At 39.8% G+C, this 22,753-nt stretch overlaps 1 protein-coding gene and 1 non-coding gene across 3 annotated transcripts in view; one reads left to right on the forward strand and one right to left on the reverse strand.

Annotated features, from left to right (window-relative positions):
• Positions 1-11,982, reverse strand: part of STX6 (syntaxin 6) — a 76,062-nt gene extending 64,080 nt beyond the window's left edge. For both annotated transcript variants that reach the window (XM_077157167.1, XM_077157168.1), the window contains exon 1: positions 11,686-11,982. In XM_077157167.1, coding sequence (XP_077013282.1) covers positions 11,686-11,720 — 35 coding nt within the window. In that variant the 5' untranslated portion in view covers positions 11,721-11,982. The remainder of the gene's footprint in view (positions 1-11,685) is intronic.
• Positions 4,543-4,649, forward strand: LOC143681780 (U6 spliceosomal RNA). The gene has a single exon (XR_013174840.1). It is a non-coding gene; the product is annotated as a U6 spliceosomal RNA (small nuclear RNA).
• Positions 11,983-22,753: the final 10,771 nt, after the last annotated feature.

Here is a 22,753-nt window from a genome sequence, read left to right on the forward strand (position 1 = left end):
GGAGGGATAAGAGTTAAGAGGAGGTTTAGATTTCCTGTTTGGTGAGGGTGTGTTTATTGGTTTTCTTTCTCTTGGGAACAATGAAATTATCTAAAATTGAGAATGTTGATGGATTACGGACTTTGGGCCTTCTACATGATGCTTGATGAATGCAGGTGGCTGAATGATGCACTGACGGAGAAGCAGAATGGCGAACGATGATATAAACATATGAAAGAAGGTTGCACTGCCACAAAAAGGAACAAAGTAGTGAGAAAGGCAACGATGTGAATGAACATGTGGGACATTTGGTGAGACCAAATAAGCCAGAAACAAAAGAACAGCAATGATATGGTCACCTTTTAAAAATACTTATAAGAAAACAGGGGCCTAGACTGCAAGCTTTCAGAGCCGACACATACAGTCCAGAGTGGTGATTAACATTTCTGGATTTTGAGAGGCTGTTTTATATATATAACCTGACATTCAGAGATGAGAACAAAGCCAAACAGGTTGGGGTTAGAGTAATTCAGAACACAGGGGTAAGGAGGACAGTGTCTATAGTTTAGAACCACACATACTCTTTTGAAACCAATGTAAGAAAGGTTTATTTGCTCTGGAACTGAAATTTTCCGTAGAGCATAATCTAATTCAACCTATCTGTATAGCTCATTTGAACAATCAAAACACAGGGAGCACAGAATAAAAAATAGGTCCTTTAATCCAGTATAGATTATTGTAACGCCTGGAAACATCCTAGATTATATGAAGCAGATAATCAAAAAACACTGGCAAAGTTCCCTGAAGGAGGGGAAAAAGAATATGGAACTATTAAACCTGACCATCAGGGAATCCCTTGATACTGTGTCAAACTTTAAGGACACCCAAATCAATAGGCCATGCCTTCGATCATGAGGCTTACTCTTGCGAAGCTTATGTAGGTAGTGGAAGAGCTTAGACCACCTATAGGTATGCCTAAGAGTTACTTCTGGAGGACCTCTGTAGCTCACATGTGGCCTCAGTCTCTCTAAATCCAACTCTACAAGTGAAATCTTTGCCCTCCCCCTAAGTAGGACATGACTTCCAGGGGTGAAAGTCTCCCTGATAACCTGGGAGATCATCCCAGGGATGAATTCAGACCTGGCACCGTGGGATCAACAATTTCATCCTGACCAAAACGGGGAAAAGAAGTGTAATTAATAAAGTATCAGTGGTAAAGAGAGTTCAGAGTGGAGAGGCTACTCTGGAGGTTGCTCTTATGCAAGCTTCAGGTAGACCTTGCTACCTATCATTACCTGCCAACCCCCAACGAGGACCATTCCTGCCAATCCTAAAGAACTAGGGCAATATATAAGATTCCACAAGGGTTCCATGCACTAGAGTAACTTTCCAGAAACCTACAACCTCCACATGGGTCCCTGGTCCAGATAAGTCCTGAAACCTAGCCGAGCCTCTTCTGAACATCAGATAGTTCCATTTCCCTACCCCGTATCAGTGACAGACTCTTCCAATATGAAAAATTTAGAATTTCCATAGCCCAAACACCCCTAAAGAGAGGAATGGAAAGATCAAAGATGATGGTGGAGTTCTACAGAGAAGACAGATTTAACAAATGATATGAATGCTAAATCATTAAATTGATATCTCTTTTACTCTCCAGTATCTTAGGCTAGAAGTAAAAACCTAAGATTGTGAAATTGTAACCCATGTCAAAGTTTGAAATATGTTCTACAACTAACTATGGTGCGTTCTACAATTAATTGTGGTGCTGTGCTTTGAAATTTATAGGTATTTTTGTATATATGTTTGTTCACAAAAAAAAAAAGAAGGGGGAAAAAGTCAACTCTGGGGTGGGCCATAGTGGCTCAGCAGGCAGAGTTCTTCACCTGCCATGCCGGAGAGCCAGGTTCAATTCCCAGTGCCTGCCCATGTTAAAAAAAAAAAAGTCGATTGTGATGATAAAAAGGTATTTAAGCTCACTAGCCTCCTATATTCTGGAGCAGCTAGAAGGAAAAATCTGAGAGGATCATATGGTAGTCCATGACAAAGTCTAGGATCTGTCCTGTAACAACTTGTTGAAGAGTGCTTAGAAAACTACTGTTTTTCTATTTCTTTGCTTTGTATATATGTTATACTATGCAATAAAAAAAGTTGAAAAAGAAAATGAAAAAAGAAAAGAGGAAATCATTTTGGAAAGAGCAACCAGAACCAACAATGCCCATGCAGCAAGAGACTTTTGTAGATGAAGAAGGGAAATTCCCCTGGGGGAGCTTTATGAAACAAGAAGCCAGGAAAGAAAGCTAGAAGATGCTGCCATGTGCCCTCCCAGCTGAAGTAGAAACCCTGAACTTCATCAGCCTTTCTTGAATGAAGGTAACCTCTTGTCGGTGCCTGAAATTGGACATTTTCATGGCCTTAGAGCTGTAAACTTACAACTTAACAAATTCCACTTTTTAAAAGCCCCCCTGCCAAAAAAAGTAGGCAACTTTAATACATTGATTTCAATAGTGGATAGCTCCTCTAGACAAAAGATTTATAAGGAAAGAGAAGACCTGAACAATTCTCTTCACCAATATGACCTAACCTATACAGAACATTTCACCTAAAAAGAGCAGAATATACATTTCTCTTGAGTGCATATGGATTATTCACCAGGATACACCATATGTTAGGTCACAAAACAAGTCTCAAATTTTAAAAAAAATTGAAATGATACTGTATTTTCTCTGACCACAATGGAATGAAACTAGAAACCACTAACAGGGAGAAATGGAAAATTCACAAGTATGTGGAAATTAAACAACATACCCTTAACCAATGAGTCAAAAAGGAAATCACCCTGGAAATTAGGAAATACGTTAAGGTGAATGAAAACGAAAACACAACATACAAAAACTTATGGGATGCAACAAAGGTAGTACTGCGAGGGTTTGTATACCTCTTAGTGCTTACACTGAAAAGGAAGATCTCAAATCAGAAACTTAAATCTTAAAACTGGAGGTTCTAGAAAAACAAACAAACCCAAAGTGAGCAGAAGAAAGGAAATAAAGATAAGAACAGAGATAAATGAAACAGAGAATCAACAAAACTAAGTCAGTTCTTTGAAAAGATTAATAAAATTGACAAAACTTCAGCTAGACTGACAAAGAAAAAAGAGGATGCAATTGAAACCAGAAATGAAAAGGAGGACATTACTACCATCCTCACAAAATAAAAAGAACTATAAGAGGATTCTACGAACAACTATACACTAACAAATCATATAATCTAGATGAAATGGACAAATTACAAAAGCACACAAACTACCTACACTGACTCAAGAAAAAAAAGAAAAAGATTTCAACAGATCAACACATAGTAAAGAGATTGGGTCAGTAATCCAAAACCTTCCAATAAAGAAAAGTCCAGAGTCAGATGGTTTCACAGGTGAATTTTACCAAACATTCCAAGAAAAATGAACTCCATTCCTGCTCAAACTTTTCCAAACAATTGAAGAGGGGGGAACTCTTGCTAATTCATTCTATGAGGCCAGTATCACCTTGATACCAAGCCAGATAAAGATATCACAAGAAAATAAAATTACAGACCAATATTCATTCCTGATGAATATAGATACAAAAATCCCCAACAAAATATTAGCAAACCGAATCCAACAGTCTGTTAAAAGAATTATACATCAGGATCAAGGATGGTTCAACAAAATAAAATCAATTAATGTAGTAAAAAAAGGAAACTTTCTGAACATGATAAAGGGCATATATGAAAAACCCACACTTAACATCATACTCAATGGTGAACGATTGTTTTTCTCTAATATTAGGAACAACACAAGGATGTCCACTGTAAACTACCATAAATTCAACATTATACTGGAAGTTCTCACCAAAGCAATTAGGCAAGAGAAAGAAACAGGCAACTAAATTGGAAAGGAAGAAGTAAAACTTTCTTTTTTTGCAAACAACATGATCCTGGAAATAGGAAATCCTGAGAAATCCACAACAAACCTACTAAAGCTAATAAATAAATTCAGCAAAGTGGTAAGATATAAGATTAACATGCAAAAATCAGTAGTGTTTCTATAATGAATTTCCTGAAGAGGAAATCAAGAAAAGAAATCCATTTATAATAGCAACTAAAATAATCAAATATCTTGGAACAAATTTAACTAAGGATATAAAGGACATATACCCAAAAAACTACAAAACAATGCTAAAATAAATCAAAGACCTAAATAATAGAAAGACATTCTGTATTCAAGGATAGGAAGACTAAATATTTTTAATATATTAAATCTACCATTAATATATTAAATCTACCAAACATGATTTACAGATTCAATGCAATCCCAACCAAAATTCCACTCGTAGAATGAAAATCATCAAATTTATACGGAAGATTAAGGGACCCTGAATTGCCAAAACCATCCTGAAAACGAGCAAAGTTGGAGGCCTCACACTCTACAATTTTAAAACTTATTTAAAAGCCACAGTAATGAAAACAGCATGGTCCTGGTACAAGGACAGACATAAAGACCAATGAAATTGAATTGAAAGTTCAGAAATAGTGCTTGCTTCGGCAGCACATATACCAAAATTGGAACGATACAGAGAAGATTAGCACGGCCCCTGCGCAAGGATGACATGCAAATTCGTGAAGCGTTTCATATTTAAAAAAAAAAGAAAGAAAGTTCAGAAATAAATCCTCAGATCTGTGGTCAACTGATTTCTGATAAGAGTGCTAAGTCCACTCAGGAAAGAAAAGTTTCTTCAACCAATGGTTCTCAGAAAACTGGATAACCATATGCAACAGATGAAGGTGGACCTCTACACCTCACATCATATACAAAAATTAACTCAAAATAGATCAAACACCTAAATTTAAGAGTCAAAAGTATACAACTACTAGAAAAAAAACATAGGGGAGCTTCCTTAGAACTTTGTAGTAGGCAAAGGTTTTTTAAACTACATCCAAAGCACATGCAACAAAAGAAAAAACAGATAAACAGTACTTCAAAACTTAAAAACTTTAGTTCAAAAGACTTTATCATGAAAGTAAAAAAGACAACCTACAGAATGGGAGAAAATATCTGGAAACCACATATCTGATAAAGGTTTAAATCCAAAATATATATATAAAAGTCTACAACTCAACAGTAAAAAGACAACCCAATTATTTAAAAAGTGGGCAAAAGACTTGAATAGATATTTTTCCAAAGAAGATATACAAATGGTAAATAAGCACATAAAAAGAAGCTCGGGGTGGTACTACAGTGGCTCAGTGGAAGAATTCTCACCTGCCATGCTGGAGACCCGGGTTTGATTCCCAGTGCCTAGCCACACAACAACAACAACAACAAAAAAAAATTCAACATCATTCGTCATTATGGAGCTGCAAATCAAAACCACAATGAGATACTATTCCACCCCCATCAGAATGTCTGTTATTAAAAAAAATGAAAAATGACAAGTGTTACAGGAGATACGGAAAAACAGGAATATTCATTCATTGTTGGTGGGAATGTCTGCTGAGTTTGCTGAGAAATAGCTTGGTGGTTCCTCAGAAAGTTAAGTACAGAATTACCACACGGCCTAGCAATCCCATTTTTAGGTATATACCTAAAAGAATTGAAAGCAAGGACTCAGACAGTATTTGCAAACTGGTGTTCATAGTGGCATTATTTACAATTGCCAAAAGGTGGAAGCAACCCAGGTGTCCCTCAACTAATGAATGGATAAACAGAATGTGATATACACATACAATAGAATAGTATTCAGTCATAAAAAGGAATGACATTCGATTCATGGGACAACAAGAATGAACCTTGAAAATATCATGTTAAGTTATACAGCCTAAGCCAGACACAAAAGGTTAAATACTGTTATGATCTCACTGATAGAAAATAATTAGAATAAGCATATTTTATAGAGTCAGAACTAGAACACAGGTTACCAAGGGCCGGAATGGGAGTAGGGAATGGGAAGTTAATGCTTAATTGGTATATAGCTTCTATTTGGGATGCTGGAAAAATTTGGTAATGAACAGTGGTGATGGCAGCATAACATTGTGAATGAAATTAACAGTGCTGAATTATATATTTGAATGTGGTTAAAAGGGGAAATGCTAGGTTGTATCAACGTTACTAGAAAAAAAATTACAAACAAAAAAAAAACAGCATAGGATTGTACAATACAGTAAAACCTAAAGTATGCTATGGACTATATTTAATAGTAAATAATAATGTTTCATCAATTGTAACAAATGTACCATACCAATAATGCAAAGTGTTAATAATAGGGAAAAATGCATATATTGGAGGTGAATATGAGGATTCTGTATTTCCTGCATGATTTTTCTATAAATCTACAATTTCTCTAACAATAAAATAATAATTTTAATTAAATTTTTTTAAAAGTAAGACATGGTCTTTACTCTCTGAAAGGAAAGCTTTTTGGATAAAAAAACATATATAAAGACAGTTAAAAGAGAAAGATGGAATATTTATTGAACACTTAATATGTGCCCCAAAACTGCTTTGCAGTTCACATGCGTTACCTCATTTAATCCTCATAACCTATAAAGCAGGCATTATTAAGCCAATATTATATAGAGAGAAACAAGTTTATAGAGGATAAGTGATTTTCCAAAAGTAATCGATACAGGTGCAACTCCAACCCCAAGTGAGCCTCATTATCAAAACCCAGTTCTTTCCAGCAAACTTCACAACTTTCCAAAGTCACACAGAAGAGAACATTATACCCAAAGCATGCATTCCCTTTCCTCAGCTTTATTCTTCTTATAGACTTTACCAATACCTGATACATATATTTAATAATTTCTTTATTGCCTTCCTGCTAGAATATAAGCTCTCTAAGTGGTGGTATGTTTTTTGTTTACCACTGTATCCTCACCTCCTGACACAAAGAAAACAAGATCCATGATGGATATTTTACAGTGAAGGACTCTGATAGAGGAATGACTCGATCAAGTCTCTGGTCATGCCTAGCAGCAAGGAAGCTTGCTGAAGAAGCTGCTTGCAAGACTGTATAAGGGCATGAACTAGAGTAGAGGAGGAGGAAAAAAAAAAATCAGACAGGAAGAGAATACTGAGATATCCAAGGAATAGCACTAATAAAGTATGATAACCAAGTGGACTTGGAACTGAGGGAGACTAGAAATCATGAATGAAGAGGGCTAAGATGCAGACGAGGGATCAGGCATTTGTAGGGATGGGGAAGGAGAAGGGAGGCAGAAAAAGAGGAAGATACCCAATCCATACGGTGGGGGATATAAAATAATTAGTAGAAAATTCAGAACCAGCACTCAGGAGGGAGTTGGGTCAGTGGGAATGGACAAGTGAGACCACACATGAGAGGACTGAGCTGGTTTGAATCCATTATTACCCCAGAAAAGTCTATGTTCTTTTAATCCATCCCTGTGGGTTCAGATCTATTACGGGTGGGATCTTCTGCTTAGGTTATTTCCATGGAGATGTGACCCAGCTCATTCAAAGTAGGTCTTAATCCCTTTGCTGGAATCCTTTATGACAGGATAAAAGACAGAGACATTTTGGAGAGAGCCGAAAGAAACTAAGAGAAAAACACCAAGAGACATTTTGGAGAGAAGGACCAGCAGATGTCACCATGTGCTTCCCATGTGACAGAGAACACCGAATGTCAGCAGCCTTTCCTCCAGAAGGTATCTTCCTCTCGATACAATGATTTGGACATTTTCATGGACTCAGAACTATAAAATTGTAAACTAATAAATTCCCTTTGAAAAAGCCAATCCATTTCTGGTATACTGAATTCCAGTAGCTTAACTGAAACAGAGGATCAATCCAAAGAAGGCTACAATTTAAGGAGAGCTAGGAGTTCTAGGGAATGGAGTACTGACAGCATAAATACCACTGCGAATGTTTGAGGCAGGCAGGACTAAATCTCCCCTAGGAGATTAAGTTGTGGGATCCTGCTCATCTGTGTTCTGGGATTCTGCTCCAAACAAGCCATGGACACTATCAAAACCTCACAAAAGGAGACTCAAACAATCAGGTACTAATCATTCCATATTTAAATTACAACAGCTTTCTAACTGGTCTTCTCTCTAATTTTTTCTCACAGCAAAGTACCCAACCTTGCTATCAAACAAATATTCCTAAAACTAACTTTACAACATTTCCCTGCTTTAAAAATCTTGAAAAACTTAAAAAAAAAAAAAAAAAAAGTTTGCTAAAGCTGCCAGAATTTGCTGGCTTTAAGAACAGCTTCTCCTCAGGCTGACACAATCTGACCTTACTCTACCTGTACTGTGAAGTGTTAGCAGTGTGAGTAGAATCAGTGTTCAAATCTGAATCCTGGGTCCACCACTTACTATGCGACCTTGGAAAAGTAACTTAATCCATCTTTCCTACTTCATGCTCCTCGTCTCTTAAATGTGACTAGTAACTACATGCCAGGGGTACTGAGGATATTAAATGAAAATTTGTATAATGTGCTTACTTAACACATTAATGTCTAGCATAGGTTTCACATCCTTTAAATGTTAGCTATTATTATTCCTTTCACAAATAAATTTCCTACTCCATCTATTCTATCCTTACTGATTTTAAATACACAATGTCCATCTCATGAAGCACCACTCCTTATTACTACCACAACCAAAAATAGTATCCATTCAAAATTTACAATATGTATTCAAAGTTAAGGGCTGGAAATGCAAGAAAAACAAATTGCCCCAACCATCAGAACTCATATCATATGAAAAGCACCCAGAGGAAGAGGTGAAATAATGTGTTACACAGGTGCCAGAGGAAGCACTTCATGGAGCCAATGAATAGGCTCAAACTGAATCTTGAAAGTTGAGTGAGTGAATCAGGCAGTGAATCTTATTCCATGAGTTGGAATAAGATCATGCAGTGACTACAATCACTGTACTGAATCTGGCATTGCTGAAACACTGAGGTTGAAGGTGGGCAGAGTGAGCGGAGGTGAGAGGAGGTAGAAAAGGGGTTGGATTCTGCAGGTCATAAAGTATTTGGAATTTATTCTGTAAGCAACAGTTAACATTAAATGATATGAACTAAGATACCCTCCCTGGCCTGAGTTCCGGAAAGGCTATACCTCTGCTCTCTAACACAGGAGCCACATGTAACTACTTAGCTCTTGCAATGTGGCTAGTATGACTAATGAATTGAATTTTAAATTTTAATTAATTTAAATTTTAAAGTTGACATGCAAATAAGTTATTGTAAAACTTTTAAACATGTCATGTAACAATTTGGGTAAGTGAATCTACTTTTTCAACTGCAGAGTTAATGAAACCAAACAACAGATCAAGTTTTTTGATGAAAATTTAGCATCTGCATTAAGATACACTGTATGTGTAAAACACACAAGAGATTTTGAAGACTCAGTATGGAAAAGATGTAAAATATGAGAATCTTTGTTAGTCACATGTAGAAATAATATTTTGAATATATTACGTTAAATAAAACATTACAACTTACTTTTTTACTCTTCATGGGTAGCTACTATAAATGTAAAATGACCTACTGTGGCTCACATTATATTTCTATTGGACAGCTGGTCTGGACCCATTCAAGGGTGGATCATAAGGGTAAGAGAATGGAAGCAGGAAGACCAGTTAAGAGACTCTTTGGTGACAGTTCAAATGAGAGATATGGGCCTACCTAAATTCTACCCACCTTCAAAACCTAGTTTAAGACCTACCACTACTTCCAAAATGCTTTTTCAATTATCAAAAATACTGAGAAGTTACCTTTCTCTGAACTCCTGGGGCACTTATTTTCTGCACTCACTTCAGCACTTAATCATTTACCACCTGTGCCATCTTGGGGTGGATTTTTTCCCTAAATCAGACTAAACTCCTAAGCCAGGGGCCATAAGTCAGGCATCTTTAATTTTTCCACAAGGTATGCTGCATTCTCAGTATTTTTAATAAACAGCATTACCTGGCTCCCTAAATACGCCATCTCACAGTGTGACAAAACCCAGTATATGACTTTACCTCCCTACTGCAAAAGGTATCGAGAATCTTTCTTCTTCAGACACCCTAAGGACATGAAGGTAAAATGAGGTACTAGAAAAGTCAACCAAAACTCCAGCCCAATTTTCCAAAACAGCAATAGTATCTAATTGTTGAGCAAGCACTCAACAACTGTATTGTATAATGTCAGGAAACAAAGGACAAGATGGCAGAGCAATTTAGGGTTTTCGCAAATTCCATTAAAACTCAAATAAACAAACTTAACAATGATCTCTAGCCTCCACTGCCAGAGATAACCTCTGCAACCTACACATTAATAACTTTCATTCAAGGGGAAAATATACGGTTTTAAAATTTAAAAGTTAACCCCTAAATCAATCCTTTCAATAAATTTTCCAGGTAGAGTGCCACATATTACCAGTATATCAGCATTTTCACGTCTAAATTAAAGTAAGATGGAAAAAAAAAACCCTTCTAGGGAAATGTTAACAAGTAGTATAAATATACTTTACTGTATCATGGATAACAAAATATTTCACCTAAAGTACCATTTAAATGTTCCGAGAAGAAAGGATGAGAGAACTCTTAAAAACAACAAATACCCAGCTCTGACCACTAGAGAAATAAAAAGTTAGTAGTAAATGGGTGAAAGCAAAAGGGACATCTTATGGTTATTAGTACTGATCTTCTAGGACCTTTGGAGTTCTCAGATTTTGAAGTCTGACATTTAAAACATGAAACTGACAAGTTACTAGGTATGTCACAACAACAGAATCAGATCCTTCTTGCATCTGTTTAATGGTTATAAAGTTGATATACAGAGTGAGATTCAAGTTTCCCTCTCCAAACAAACCATCGGATAATCAAAGCTGAATTCGAGACAACAGGGAAAAATAAATTCAGGCAGTTCTATTCTGAAAAGAGTAATATGAAGAAATGGGGGAAACCTATGAAACAGCCTGGCTGAAATCAGGGAGTTAAAAGAAACCACTCATTTCCTCTAGCACTGTGGGAAAATCCCGGCTGCTAACAGAAAGCTGAGGAAAGTTTAGCTTGGCTGATTTCATTCTGTTTTCCTTTCAACAACATCACTGAGCACGGACGGCTGTTTTCCTCTCATAACCGTGCTCGGTAAAAACTCCCCCACAGAATTAGGTTGTCTTCCGGTGCAACACGTCCCCGCCTCCCTCTTTCCAAACGTGCTCAGACGCCTCTGGGCATGTTGTGGTCTCCACAGTGTGCGGGCGGGAGCTCCGAGCTCAAAGGACAATGGGAGCTCACCCCCGTCCACGTTAACTACAAAGCCCAGAAGGTCCATTTCCCTTTTCCTGCCCAGATGATGTTTTCCCTTCTTCGAAAAGAGTCGCCTGCTCCAGAACCCTAGTTATGGCTAGGACTCGTGCTCCCTTCCCACTTGCAGAGCTGCTGAACCCCTCGAGCCCTCAAAAAGTTGTGCCGCAGCGCCCAGGCCAGAAGGGGCCCCCCACCAGGGGCGTGGTTGAGGCGCGAGTTCCACAGTCCAGGTGTAACTGGGAGGGGATGCTTCTAGACTCTTGGTCATGGCTCTAAAAGCCAAGCCGTCTCCACAGTCCTCTCCCCAGTCTCAACTTGCCTCCCCTCCCCCCTATAGCGAGAGGAGCGGAGAGGTGCAGGTAGACATTACAGACGCCCCCTCCTCCAGCGCAGCCCTCGGCCGACACTCACCCTTTCACCACAAAGAAGGGGTCCTCCATGGACATGGCGTTTCGGCCCCCAGTCCCCTCCCGCCTGCTCGGCGCACAGGACGCCCGCGCCCTCCTTGGCCTCCCTCCGTCCACCCACTGGCCTAGGGCAGCCTCCGGCGCTGCGGCCTGGGGAATCCAGAGCAGCGGGCGCGCGCGCAAGTCGGGATGCACGGGACAGCCGCTGGACCAGCACTTGGTCGCCGACGCCGGGAGGATTCCCCGACTCTGGCGCCGTCCCCCGCGGCAGCCTCTACCCGGGCTCCTCCAGGCGCGTCCTGCGGCCTAGCCCCGCCCCCAGGACTCTAAGCCCGGGCCAACCAGGAACGCGGCGCGCAACACCACTTCCGCACCCGCGCTCACGTGATCAGGGCCGGCTCCGCCCCTCGCCGACGGAGTCGGGACTCAGCACCACGCAACCCTGGGGGCGGGGTTTCTGGGGACGACGGAGGAGGGGCGGTCAGCCCCCACCTCCCCTCTCAGGCTGGAGGGGGAAGAGCAGCTCGCTCTGAAGTCAGTCCTGTTCTCAGGATAAGCAGTGGTGGTACCTGATGTGCACGATCCTTTTACCTTTTCTCTCCTTTTAATATTTATTTTGATAATATATGATTTGTCAATTCATCTCTTCCTCAGTTTACAATGAGGCATGGTCATATATATTATCTGATTATAATAATGTTATGCAAGATTATGTAGTTCTTACCATATTACGTGCTAAAGGTTGTAGTATGTATTATCTCAATATTCTTGTGGAGAAGCAGTTATTATTCCCATTTTGTAGACAAGAAAAAAATGGAAAGAGTGGTTTCAAAATTTACTGTGGTCACAGCCTGCACAGTGCTGAGCTACAGATTCTGTGCGCTTTCCGCCAGTCTGGGGTGTATTTCCTTTTGCTACACATTTGCAAATGGCTACGTAAGATAATTTTTTCCTAAAGCATATAGTGCTTCCCAGGAGCAAGAAACTTTGGAAGATTAAGAACAGGTGAGATATGCAACTTCCCCTGAAAAGTTTTTGCAGAAAGCATTTGGCCAGGGTGATTAGCCAGCTCATATGCTAGATATGCGATGGGTTTTGTGGATGGGGGTTGTCGACTTTAATTACTAATAATCACTGAGTGACAGGACTGTGCTAAGTGTTACCTCAGTTGCTCTCACAATGTAAAAATTCCTGTTGTTATGCCCATTTCGCAGGTGAGAAGTCTGAAACACAGGTTATGTGACTCACCCGAGGTCACTAGTCTCTTTGCAGATGGCAGAGTCCTCAGAGTCAGACAAACCCCATTTGAACTTGGGTTCTATGATTCAATTCCTCATCTATAAAATGTAAATAATAATACCTAGCTCAAGGCTTGTTATGAGGATTAAATAAGAATGCATAAGAACCATACACTCCAGAAGAGTGAGGGAGTAAAGTCAGGATGCTAATGTGAGTCAGGAAGCTGCTGTGGTCACCAGGTCACAAAGGAATGAGGGCCAGACCAGGATGATAACAAATGCAAATGAAGAGGAAGGAGTAAATTGGATAGGGGTTTCAAAGGAATAAAAAAAACCAAAACATGTAGACATGAGGAAAGATTGAATGAGGGTGGGGAAGGGAGAGACGTGAAAGTCAAAAATGACTCTATGCTTCTCTGAAACCCTGGAGAAGAAGCAAGGGGCAGATGTGGGGAAAGGCAACTATTTGGTGTTGGAAGTATGGTGATGGAAGTGAAAATGAAGCATCATTCATTCATTCATCAAAAATGCTGCATTGAAAGGCAAGTGAGCATAGTGATTAAGAAGCATGTTTTGGAACCAGACCGCCTACGTTCAGATCCCAATTCTGCTACTTCCTGTCATACCTTGGTGTTTCAGTTTCCTGACTGCTAAAACAAATACCATACAATGGGTTGGCTTAAAAACAGGAATTTATTGGCTCGTAGTTTTGAGGCTAGGAGCAGTCCAAAATTGAGGTGTCAGTAAGGAGATGGGTTCTCACCAGCCTCTGGAGTTTTGGAGCTGGCTCTTGGCGATCTTTGGGTCCTTGGTTTACTGCACATGGCAATGCACATGATGGTGTCTTCTCCTTTCTCTTCTGGGTTCAGTTGTCTTCCAGCTTCTTTCCCTGTAGCTTTTTTTTTTCTGTGTCCAATTTTCTTTGCTTATAAGGACTTCAGCCATATTGTATTAAAATCCACACTCATTCAATTTGGGTACACCTCACCTAATAACAAATGGATTCCCAGGACCAGGGGTTGGGACCTGAGCAGGCCTTTTGTGGGGGACATGATTCAATCCACAACACTTGGGCAAGTTGCTTAATCTCTCACCATACTCCATTGTGAAATGTGGACCATAATAACTCCCTCATAGGGTGTCACAAGGATTTAATTAGTTGGTGTGTGAAAGGTGTTTAAACGTGGCCTGGCACATATTGAACTCCTACTATGTGCCAGGCACTGAGGATACAAAGATGAACAAGGAACTCTCAGCCCTGTGGGAGAGGCAGGCAATTAGACACAGAGAGAGAAGGGCACAGGTTGCCATAGAAACACAGAGCCAAGGTACCCGTTTATTTGTGTGTGGGGGGAGGAGGCAGCCAGGAGAACGGGGCTGCCAGGAAGAAGGAATTCTAAACAAAGGCACCACCACATGGAGCAGCCTGATGGCCAGAAAGGGAGCCATGCAGGGGGCATTGCTGGAGTGGAAGGGATGGGGTGATGGCTGCCAGAGCTGCGGCTGGAGGTGGGCAGGGCGGGATGATGGGAGCCCTTGATCCTGTTGTTGAGAACTCTCCTGTAGCTCCCGGGGACGGAGGGAATGGACAGGTTTAGATTCACACTTGACACAGGTGTTGCCAAAATCAGAATGTCAGCTGCGAAGTCATGACCCAGGGGAGGGGGGAGGGGTGCCCTGAGCTTGGCCCACAGCAAGTAGGATGGAAAGGAGGGATACATTTGAGAATTATTTTAGGGTAGTAAGCTTGGTGACTGGTTGGGGGTATGCGGGAGTTAGTGAAAGAGAAGGAAAGAAGGCTTGCAGGATTCTTACGTTGTAAGTGGGTAATTGTTAGCTCCACTCACCCAAGAAAGAGAACACTGGAGTTGGATTAGATTTAGGGTAGATGTAAATTAGCTGTTAGCATATTTGGTCTTTTCTACTAAACTGGAAACTCCTGGAGAGAGGGGATACTATTTTATAATGTTATCACCTCAATGTCTAGAACAGCCTCATATTATCTGTTGCATGAGTTTTATTAATTGGATCACAAACGAGAGGTCCGAGTTTTACAATAAGTGAAATAGAGGATTGAGGACAGAGGCCTACAGAATGTTCATAATTCGGAGTTTGGAAAAAGTGCCAACAATCTAGATTGTGGAGGGTTGAGATATAAAATGTATTATGGGGGTGGTAGGGTGGGGGGTGAGGAACGTGTCTCTTTGTTTAATATGTCACCCTCCCTTACCTTCTTTCAATCTAGACCTTGGCCTCCCTTGCCCAGGGAAAGGGAAGCTATAGCCAAAAAGCGAGGAGAAATAAAGGAAGTCATTTCTTGCCTTTTTAGTTTAACTAGGCCCAGGCATGAACAATAGCTTGGGAAGAATACTCAGCATAAAACCATGGACCTACCCCACCCCCCATCCCCCCAAAATGAATTATACATTTTCAGTGAGCAAGAAATCAAGAAAAGAGTTGCTTGGTGGGGAGAAAGGAGGCTGACTGGAAGGGAAACTTTCTGGGGTGATGGTCTTGATAAAGGTGTATATTATCAAACCGTAGCACTTAAGTTCATTCATTTTGCTGGAGGAGACTGACATGCCAACTTGACTTTTCTCTAGAGGCCTGACAGGGGCATCCAGAAGAACCTCTGGGCCCTGAGTGAATCTCTAAAATTAGGAGAGTGAGCAATGGAGGGAGTTTCCTGGGGTCCTGCAAGGCATCTTGTGCTGCAATAAGGGGATGCCAATGCAGAAAATAGGGCACAGGTGGCCGGGCCACGGAGCCAGTGAGGACAAGGATCAGAAAGGATCAAATCACATCTTATTGCAAAGTATGCTAGGATGGACCTGAGGGAGATGGGGGCAGGTAGCCACCCTCGCCCCCACGAGTGTGGGATTTCCATAAGACCCCTACAAGGGGCCCTCCGTTCTCTAAAATGGGAGCAATAATACCCAACTTGTTCCTTAGTTAGGTTGTCATAAGGATCAGCTGGGAGGATATATGTGAAAGCATTTTGCAAAACACCGTAATTCCTTTCTAAAACAAGGCAGAGCAAGGAAGGAAAAGTATTACATAGATAATAAGGAATTATACTCTTCATCATTATCCCAACCTTTGAAAAACTGTGATGTGCATGTATGTAGGTATTTGTTCTGGGACAGTCCAGGAAACATTTGGTCCTGTTGGCTTCTAGTGATCCTGCTAAGTCTGTCCACACTTCCCACCCCCCACTGCAGGAACTGTCCCCTCACATAGCCACATGCTGGGTATGTTTTCTTTCCTCCCCTTGGTTGCTGCCAATACCCCCATCCTCACACTCTACACACTGACATAAAATAAACAAGGAGAAATTCTAGTCAACTTATATATCCAACATTAGGACATGATGGAAAATTTATGGTGTATCTATTTGATGGTCACTGTAAACGTTGTTTACAGGTATATAATGACGTGCAGAGCGCTTTACTCTATCGTTGCAGGGGCACCTTTGCTTTGACTGACAACTGCGGCTCTTTGTTGGACAGCAGAAGTGGCAGGAGGGTTCCCAGGTGTGTAAAAGAAAAGAGTCTGAACCAAGATGACTGTTTGTAAGCCCGCTAGTGGGAAAGCAGCCCCCCCACAAACAGCCAGCCACTGAGGCTGCCCGGAAAAATCTCCCCTGCGCTAATGGGGTAAAGAAACTTCATTACAGACCCAGAACCATTGAGCTTCTAGAGATTCATCTTTTTGAGCTTCTAGAGATTCATCTTTATCAGAAATCTACCAGGCTTTGGACCTGAAGCTGCCTTTCCAGAGGTGGGTGAGGGAGGATTGCAAAACTGACTTGAGGTTTCAATGTGTGACCACAGGAGTGCTTTTGGAGGCTAGTGAGGCAAACCTGGGAGGAGGGAGGTATTTAAGCATGCTGATCCGGGCCCCATCCCTACTAAGGAAATCACCATCATACCTGAAAACAGCCAGTTGGCTCACCGCACACCGGGAGAGGGAGCTTAAGTGAAGCTAGTTTTTATGGCATTTGGTAGTAAATTCTGTAAAATACTTTGGTTTAATTTGTGACTCTTCTGTAAGAAATTATTTATAATTTGTTGCATTTGTACTTAAGTCATTGCATCTTTCACTCAGGAGGAAGGAGAAACGTGGCTGTGCACAGGCCCCAGTAAGCACTGTTGTTCTAGAAGGACAAATTGCTGATGTGTGGAAGGGGTGGGTGATATTTCTTACTTCTTTTGATACACCTTTCTATATATTAATGAGTTGCTGGGTAGCCAATAAGGTGTTAGAATTGATAAATATTTACAGGGTTCTTTTGCAATAAAATTGGTTATGACTTGATCCTGGTGTTTAACATGTCGTACTGTTAAGTTTGACCACCCATCACTGTATTAGAATGTGGGATTTTTCAAGGGTGAAGACACAAGTCTTAAATACAGTATAACTTAGTTTCCAAAAAAAGTAAACCTGGCAGCTATGGAATACACTGTGTGCATTTATAATAGCTATTTTATATATTGTACTGTCAACAATTTTAAATGTTTTACATTTAAAAAGTGTATAATGACATGGGAATTTCAGCTTGAGTAAAAATAAGATACAAAAATGTATATATAATTTGATTTCAACTCTCTTCATTTTTGTATGTAGAAAATTTTTATACATAGAAAATGTATATGTATGAAAAAAGGAAATGTATTAAAAGGTTGACAATATTCTACAATGAAATTCTGATACTTTGATATATACTTTGATAATCAGAAATGCAAAAAGTAAGAAAAGAAAAGAAATATCAACCAAAGAGAAGTGAGAAAGCCAAGTGGCCACATATGAAAAAAGAAATTAAAAGTAAAAATTTCCAGATCCTTTTTAGAATAAGGCAACTTAGGAATGTCCGAATGAATGAATATTGGTCAGAATTAAAAAGTTAAGAGGCATTATGGGAATGTAGTGAGCTTCTTGAAAAGATGGTGAATTTGAACCATTGTAGGAAGGGCAGGTATGACCTTAACCCATCCTTTATGATTTTGTTGCTACACAGGCAAAGAGAAACTATAATCTCTTTTGGTAAACTGGTGAATAACAATAATAGTAATGATTGTTGACATTTATTTACCAGGCATTGCACTATGGGCTATATATGCATAATCTTCAGAGGTGGCCCCAGAATTTCTATATGGCTTAGATTTGAGAATGTATTTTGGTTGGCCTGTAGGTCTAGGAGGCTTGAACTGAAGTTGTATTGCACACCTCTGTTTTTTCTTAAGTTGTAAGTCTATTTTGGATGACTCAGGAGGGTTGATGGCAATTATGTATGTGTAGCAATAGTGTTCTAAAGTCCCAACAGATGATTCTTTACCTCTCTTGATTCCATCACTGCTGATTTCATTGAATCTTCACAGCAAGTTGTAGGGCAGATGTACTTAACCCATTTCCCACATGAGAAATCTGAAGCTTAGAAAGGTTATTAACTGCCCAAGGTCACAGGAAGGATGTGGCAGAGCCCGATTTGAAAACAAATTTGTCTGAATCCTAAATCCATGTTCTTTGCCAGAGTACTCTATTGCCCAGTTGTGCAAGGGTTAGCCTTGCCCCCAAATTGGAAAATGGATTTTACCTAACCAGAGCGAATGTCTCAGATCACACTTGAAACTCAGACACACACACACACACACACACACAATTCTACTGAATTAAAAAAATTCAGCTGAGAGAAAACTATTTATTGAACTTGAGAAAATACATTATGTTGAAAGCAACATGATTTAACAAACAAGACCTTACTTGACAATTTTACTTACTTGACAATTTGTCTTTGGGATTTGAGGAAGAATCATTCCATTTGCAAATGGGTCAGATTCTTCAGAAAGGTCTTAAGACACATATAATAAATCATGTATTAAAAATCCAAAGACATAGGAAAGGATTTGTAGTGAACAAGGTAAAACACAGCCACTCTGAAAGACTCAACTTGGGATTTAGGGATAGACAGTTGCCTGGAGGTAGGGCTTATTTTCCCAGGAAGAATGGACCAGGGGGAAGGACCATCCTCCCCCTCACATTTATTGCTTCCCAGCTTAGTGGAGCAGTCTTTACTTGTCCTTCAAGATTTTAGTTGCAATCAAATCTATTCATTTAACAATTTAATGACTTTTAAAGCTGTGCAATAAAGAGAAGGTTATTGATATTGAGAAATTACTAAGTAAAAAAAAAAATTTACAGAATAGTACTAGGGTGTGCAAACCTTTTTTGGTAAAATGAACCACAAAATAGAAAGGTATCAGGCAGTGGGGACAACCAAATCAATAGGCCAAGCCCTCAATCTTGGGGTTTGCCCCTGTGACACTATCCGAGCAAAGGAGAGGGAGGCTGAGCCTACTTAAAATTAGGCCTTAGAGTCACCCCCCAGAGAGCCTCTTTTGTTGCTCAGATGTGGCCTATCTCTCTCTTAGCCGACAAGGCAGGCAAACTCACTGCCCTCCCCACCTCCGCGTGGGACATGACTCCAGGGGTGTAAACCTCCATGACAACGTGGGACAGAAATCCTAGAATGAACTGGGACTCGGCATCAAGGAATTGAGAAAACCTTCTCTACCAAAAGGGGGAAGAGAGAAATGAGACAAAATAAAGTGTCAGTGGCTAAGAAATTTCAAACAGAGTCTAGAGGTTGTCCTGGTGATTATTCCTACACATTATATAGATATCCCCTTTTTAGTGTTTAGTATATTAGAGTGGCTGGAGGGAAGTACCTGAAAATATAGAGCTGTGTTCCAGTAGCCATGTTTCTTGAAGATGATTGTATAATGATGTACCTTTTGCAATGTGACTGTGCGATTGTGAAAACCCTGTGTCTGATACTCCTTTTATCTACAGTATGGACGGATGAGTAAAAAATATGAATAAGAAATAAACAAATAATAGGGGAAACAAAGGTTAAAATAAATTGAGTAGATTGAAATACTAGTGGTCAATGAGAGGGAGGGGTAAGGAGTATAGCATGTATGAGTTTTACTTTTTTCTTACTTTTGCTGGAGAGACGCAAATGTTCAAAAAGATGCTCATGGTGATGAATACACAACTATGTGAGGATATTGTGAGCCATTGATTGTACACGATGTCAAGAATACTTGTATGTCAAGAATGTTTGTAAGTTTGTTTGTTATTTATAATTAAAATTATAAAATGTTTGTTATTTATAATTTAAAAAATGGAAAAAAGGTATGCTTGTATACATACCTTAATAGTCATAGCAAAAACAGAAAAAGACTTATCGTAAAATATTAACAACAGTTTTCTCTGAGGGGCAATTTTTATCTTTATATTTTGTAATTTTAGTGTGTGTATTTCCCAAGTTTTCTAAATTGTGTTTATTAATTTATAGTTAGAATAAAAAGATCAGAAAATGAAAGCCATGGCTGCTGTGGTGGTTTGAAGCTGTATATGCATCAGAAAAATACGTTCTTAAATCTAGTCCATGTCTGTGGATATGAACCCACTGTCAGTAGGACCTTTTGATGAGGTTACTTCGGTTAAGGTGTGTTTGGCCCAGCCCAGTTAGGATAGGTCTTAATTCAATTACTGGAGTCCTTTATGAATGGAATGAATTCATACATGAGAGAGAGAAAAGCTACAGGAAGCAAGGAGCCACATCAGTGGAGTCTAGAAGAGAAGGGAGAGACCAGGAGATGCTACTGCACACCTTACCTTGTGACCGAGGAGCCAAGGATCACTGGCAGCCAGTCCCAGAATGTGGTCTTTAGGGAGAAATCATTTTCTTTTAGCCTCAAACTATAAGTTAATAAATTCCCATTGTTGAGGTGAACTCATTACGTGATATTTGATTGACCAGCCTAGGAAGCTAAAACAGTCACCTTCCCTACTTTTTAATGTAAATGCAGCAGATTGTGATACTGTATGCCTTTTTGGAACAAGATGTTAATAGAAATCCAGAGGAACAAATACACTGTCGCAGACTCCAGTGCAAGAAAGAGATTATCTGGGACTATTGGCAGCTCTGTGAAAGTGCACATAGGTGCCTCGTAACTATTTCCTAAATGAAAAGTGGAGGGAAAAAGGAAGGGGAATGGAGGAAGGGAGGGAAGAAAAAAATGCAAAGATCTGAGAAGAGAAGTTGCCAGAAGTTTCTGAGTAATAAGAAGTTGCCAAACATTAGCATCATTATTTGGTTACTTTTTTTTCTTTTGGGAAATAGGAGGCATATTAGCTTCCTATTGTTGCTGTAACAAAACTTAGTGGCCTTGGTGATTAAATGTACAAGTATAAAAACATTTTTGCATTAGGGAGAACAAATGAATGTCAACATTGCAAGGTATTGAAAATGGATGGGATACAGAAAAAAGTACAACCAAAGCAAGCCAGGATCTACAGTCAACAGTGACATTGTAATATGCTTCTGCTGACTGTAACAAAGGCATTATGCATAATTTTGCAATTGTGCCAAAACTAAATGTCAACAGGAAGGGGGTTTGGGGGAGGGGTATGGATTATTTGCTGAAGAAAAGGAAATGTCTTCAAATAGATGATGGTGGTAAAGGTACCTCTATTTACTTAGGTTGGATTGTATGGTGCACGAATAAAATTGAAATGAAAAAAATGAAAATGAAAAAAAATGTAGTGGCTGAAAACAACGCAAATTTATTCTCTTATAATTCTGGAAGTCAGAAGTATGAAAATGGGTCTTATAGGCCAAAAATCAAGACATTGGCAGGTTTGCTCTCCTCCTGGAGGCTCTAGGGGAGTATATCTTCCTTGCTTTTTCCAGTTCCTGGAGGCTGTCCACATTCCTTGGCTTTGGCCCCCACTTCCAGTAAAGGTGTCTGTGCTGGTTTGAAACTTTGTGTACCCCAGAAAAGTCATGTTCTTTAATCCTGATCCGATATTGCTGGGTGGGAACTTTGATTAGGTGGTTTCCATGGAAATGTGTCCCCATTCGTTCAAGGTGGGTTGCTTACTAGAGTTCTCTCAAAGGGAACCATTTTGGAAAAAGCTTCAGAGCTGACACAGATATAGACCTTTGGAGATGCAGAAAGAAAACGCCCCAGGGGAAGCTGTTTGAGACTAGAAGCCAAAGGATCAGCACACACCAGCCACGTGCCTTCCCAGATTGGCCTTTCTTGAGTCAAGTTATCTTTCCCTAGGTGCCTTAGTTTGGGCATTTTTATTACCTTACAACTGTAAACTTGTAATTTAATAAATTCCCTTTTTAAAAGCCAACCCATTTCTGTTATATTGCATTTCCTTCAGCATTAACAAACTAAAGCAGCATCCCTGTGATCTCTGCTTCCATTGTCACATCTTCTCTGACTCTGAACCTCCTGCCTTCCTCTTGTAAGAACACTTGCGATTATATTGGATCCACCCATAGATCCCAGGATAACCTCCCTGTCCACCCATAGATCCCAGGATAACCTCCCTATCTCAAAGTCTTGACTTAGTCACATCTACAAAGGGTTTCTCTGCAATGTCAGGTAGATATTCACAGGTTCTAGAGATTAGTACATGGACATCTTTTGAGGGACCATTCTTCAGCCTACCATAGAAAGAAACCAATATGTGTATAGTTCTGCTATCTATTAAGTATATGAATGTATGTTGGCATGCCAAGTATGCCCAAAATAAACAGGACCTCTTCTGATCCTTCAACTGTCTTGTGAAATATGTTCTTTGATTTGCTTATAAAAGTGAAGAAACTGAATCTCAATACAATATGGGATTTTGTCCAAAATCAAGAACTGGGATACAAACCCAGTATCCCAGCTCTTATTGTGCTGGGTGCTGGGGCAGCAAGGGAGAAGGTCCTAAGCTAAAAATCACAGGAGAATCTAAGGTGGTAAGTGT

The sequence above is a fragment of the Tamandua tetradactyla genome, chromosome 4 (genome assembly GCF_023851605.1).
Source record: "Tamandua tetradactyla isolate mTamTet1 chromosome 4, mTamTet1.pri, whole genome shotgun sequence".
NCBI classification, from domain to species: Eukaryota; Metazoa; Chordata; class Mammalia; order Pilosa; family Myrmecophagidae; genus Tamandua; species Tamandua tetradactyla.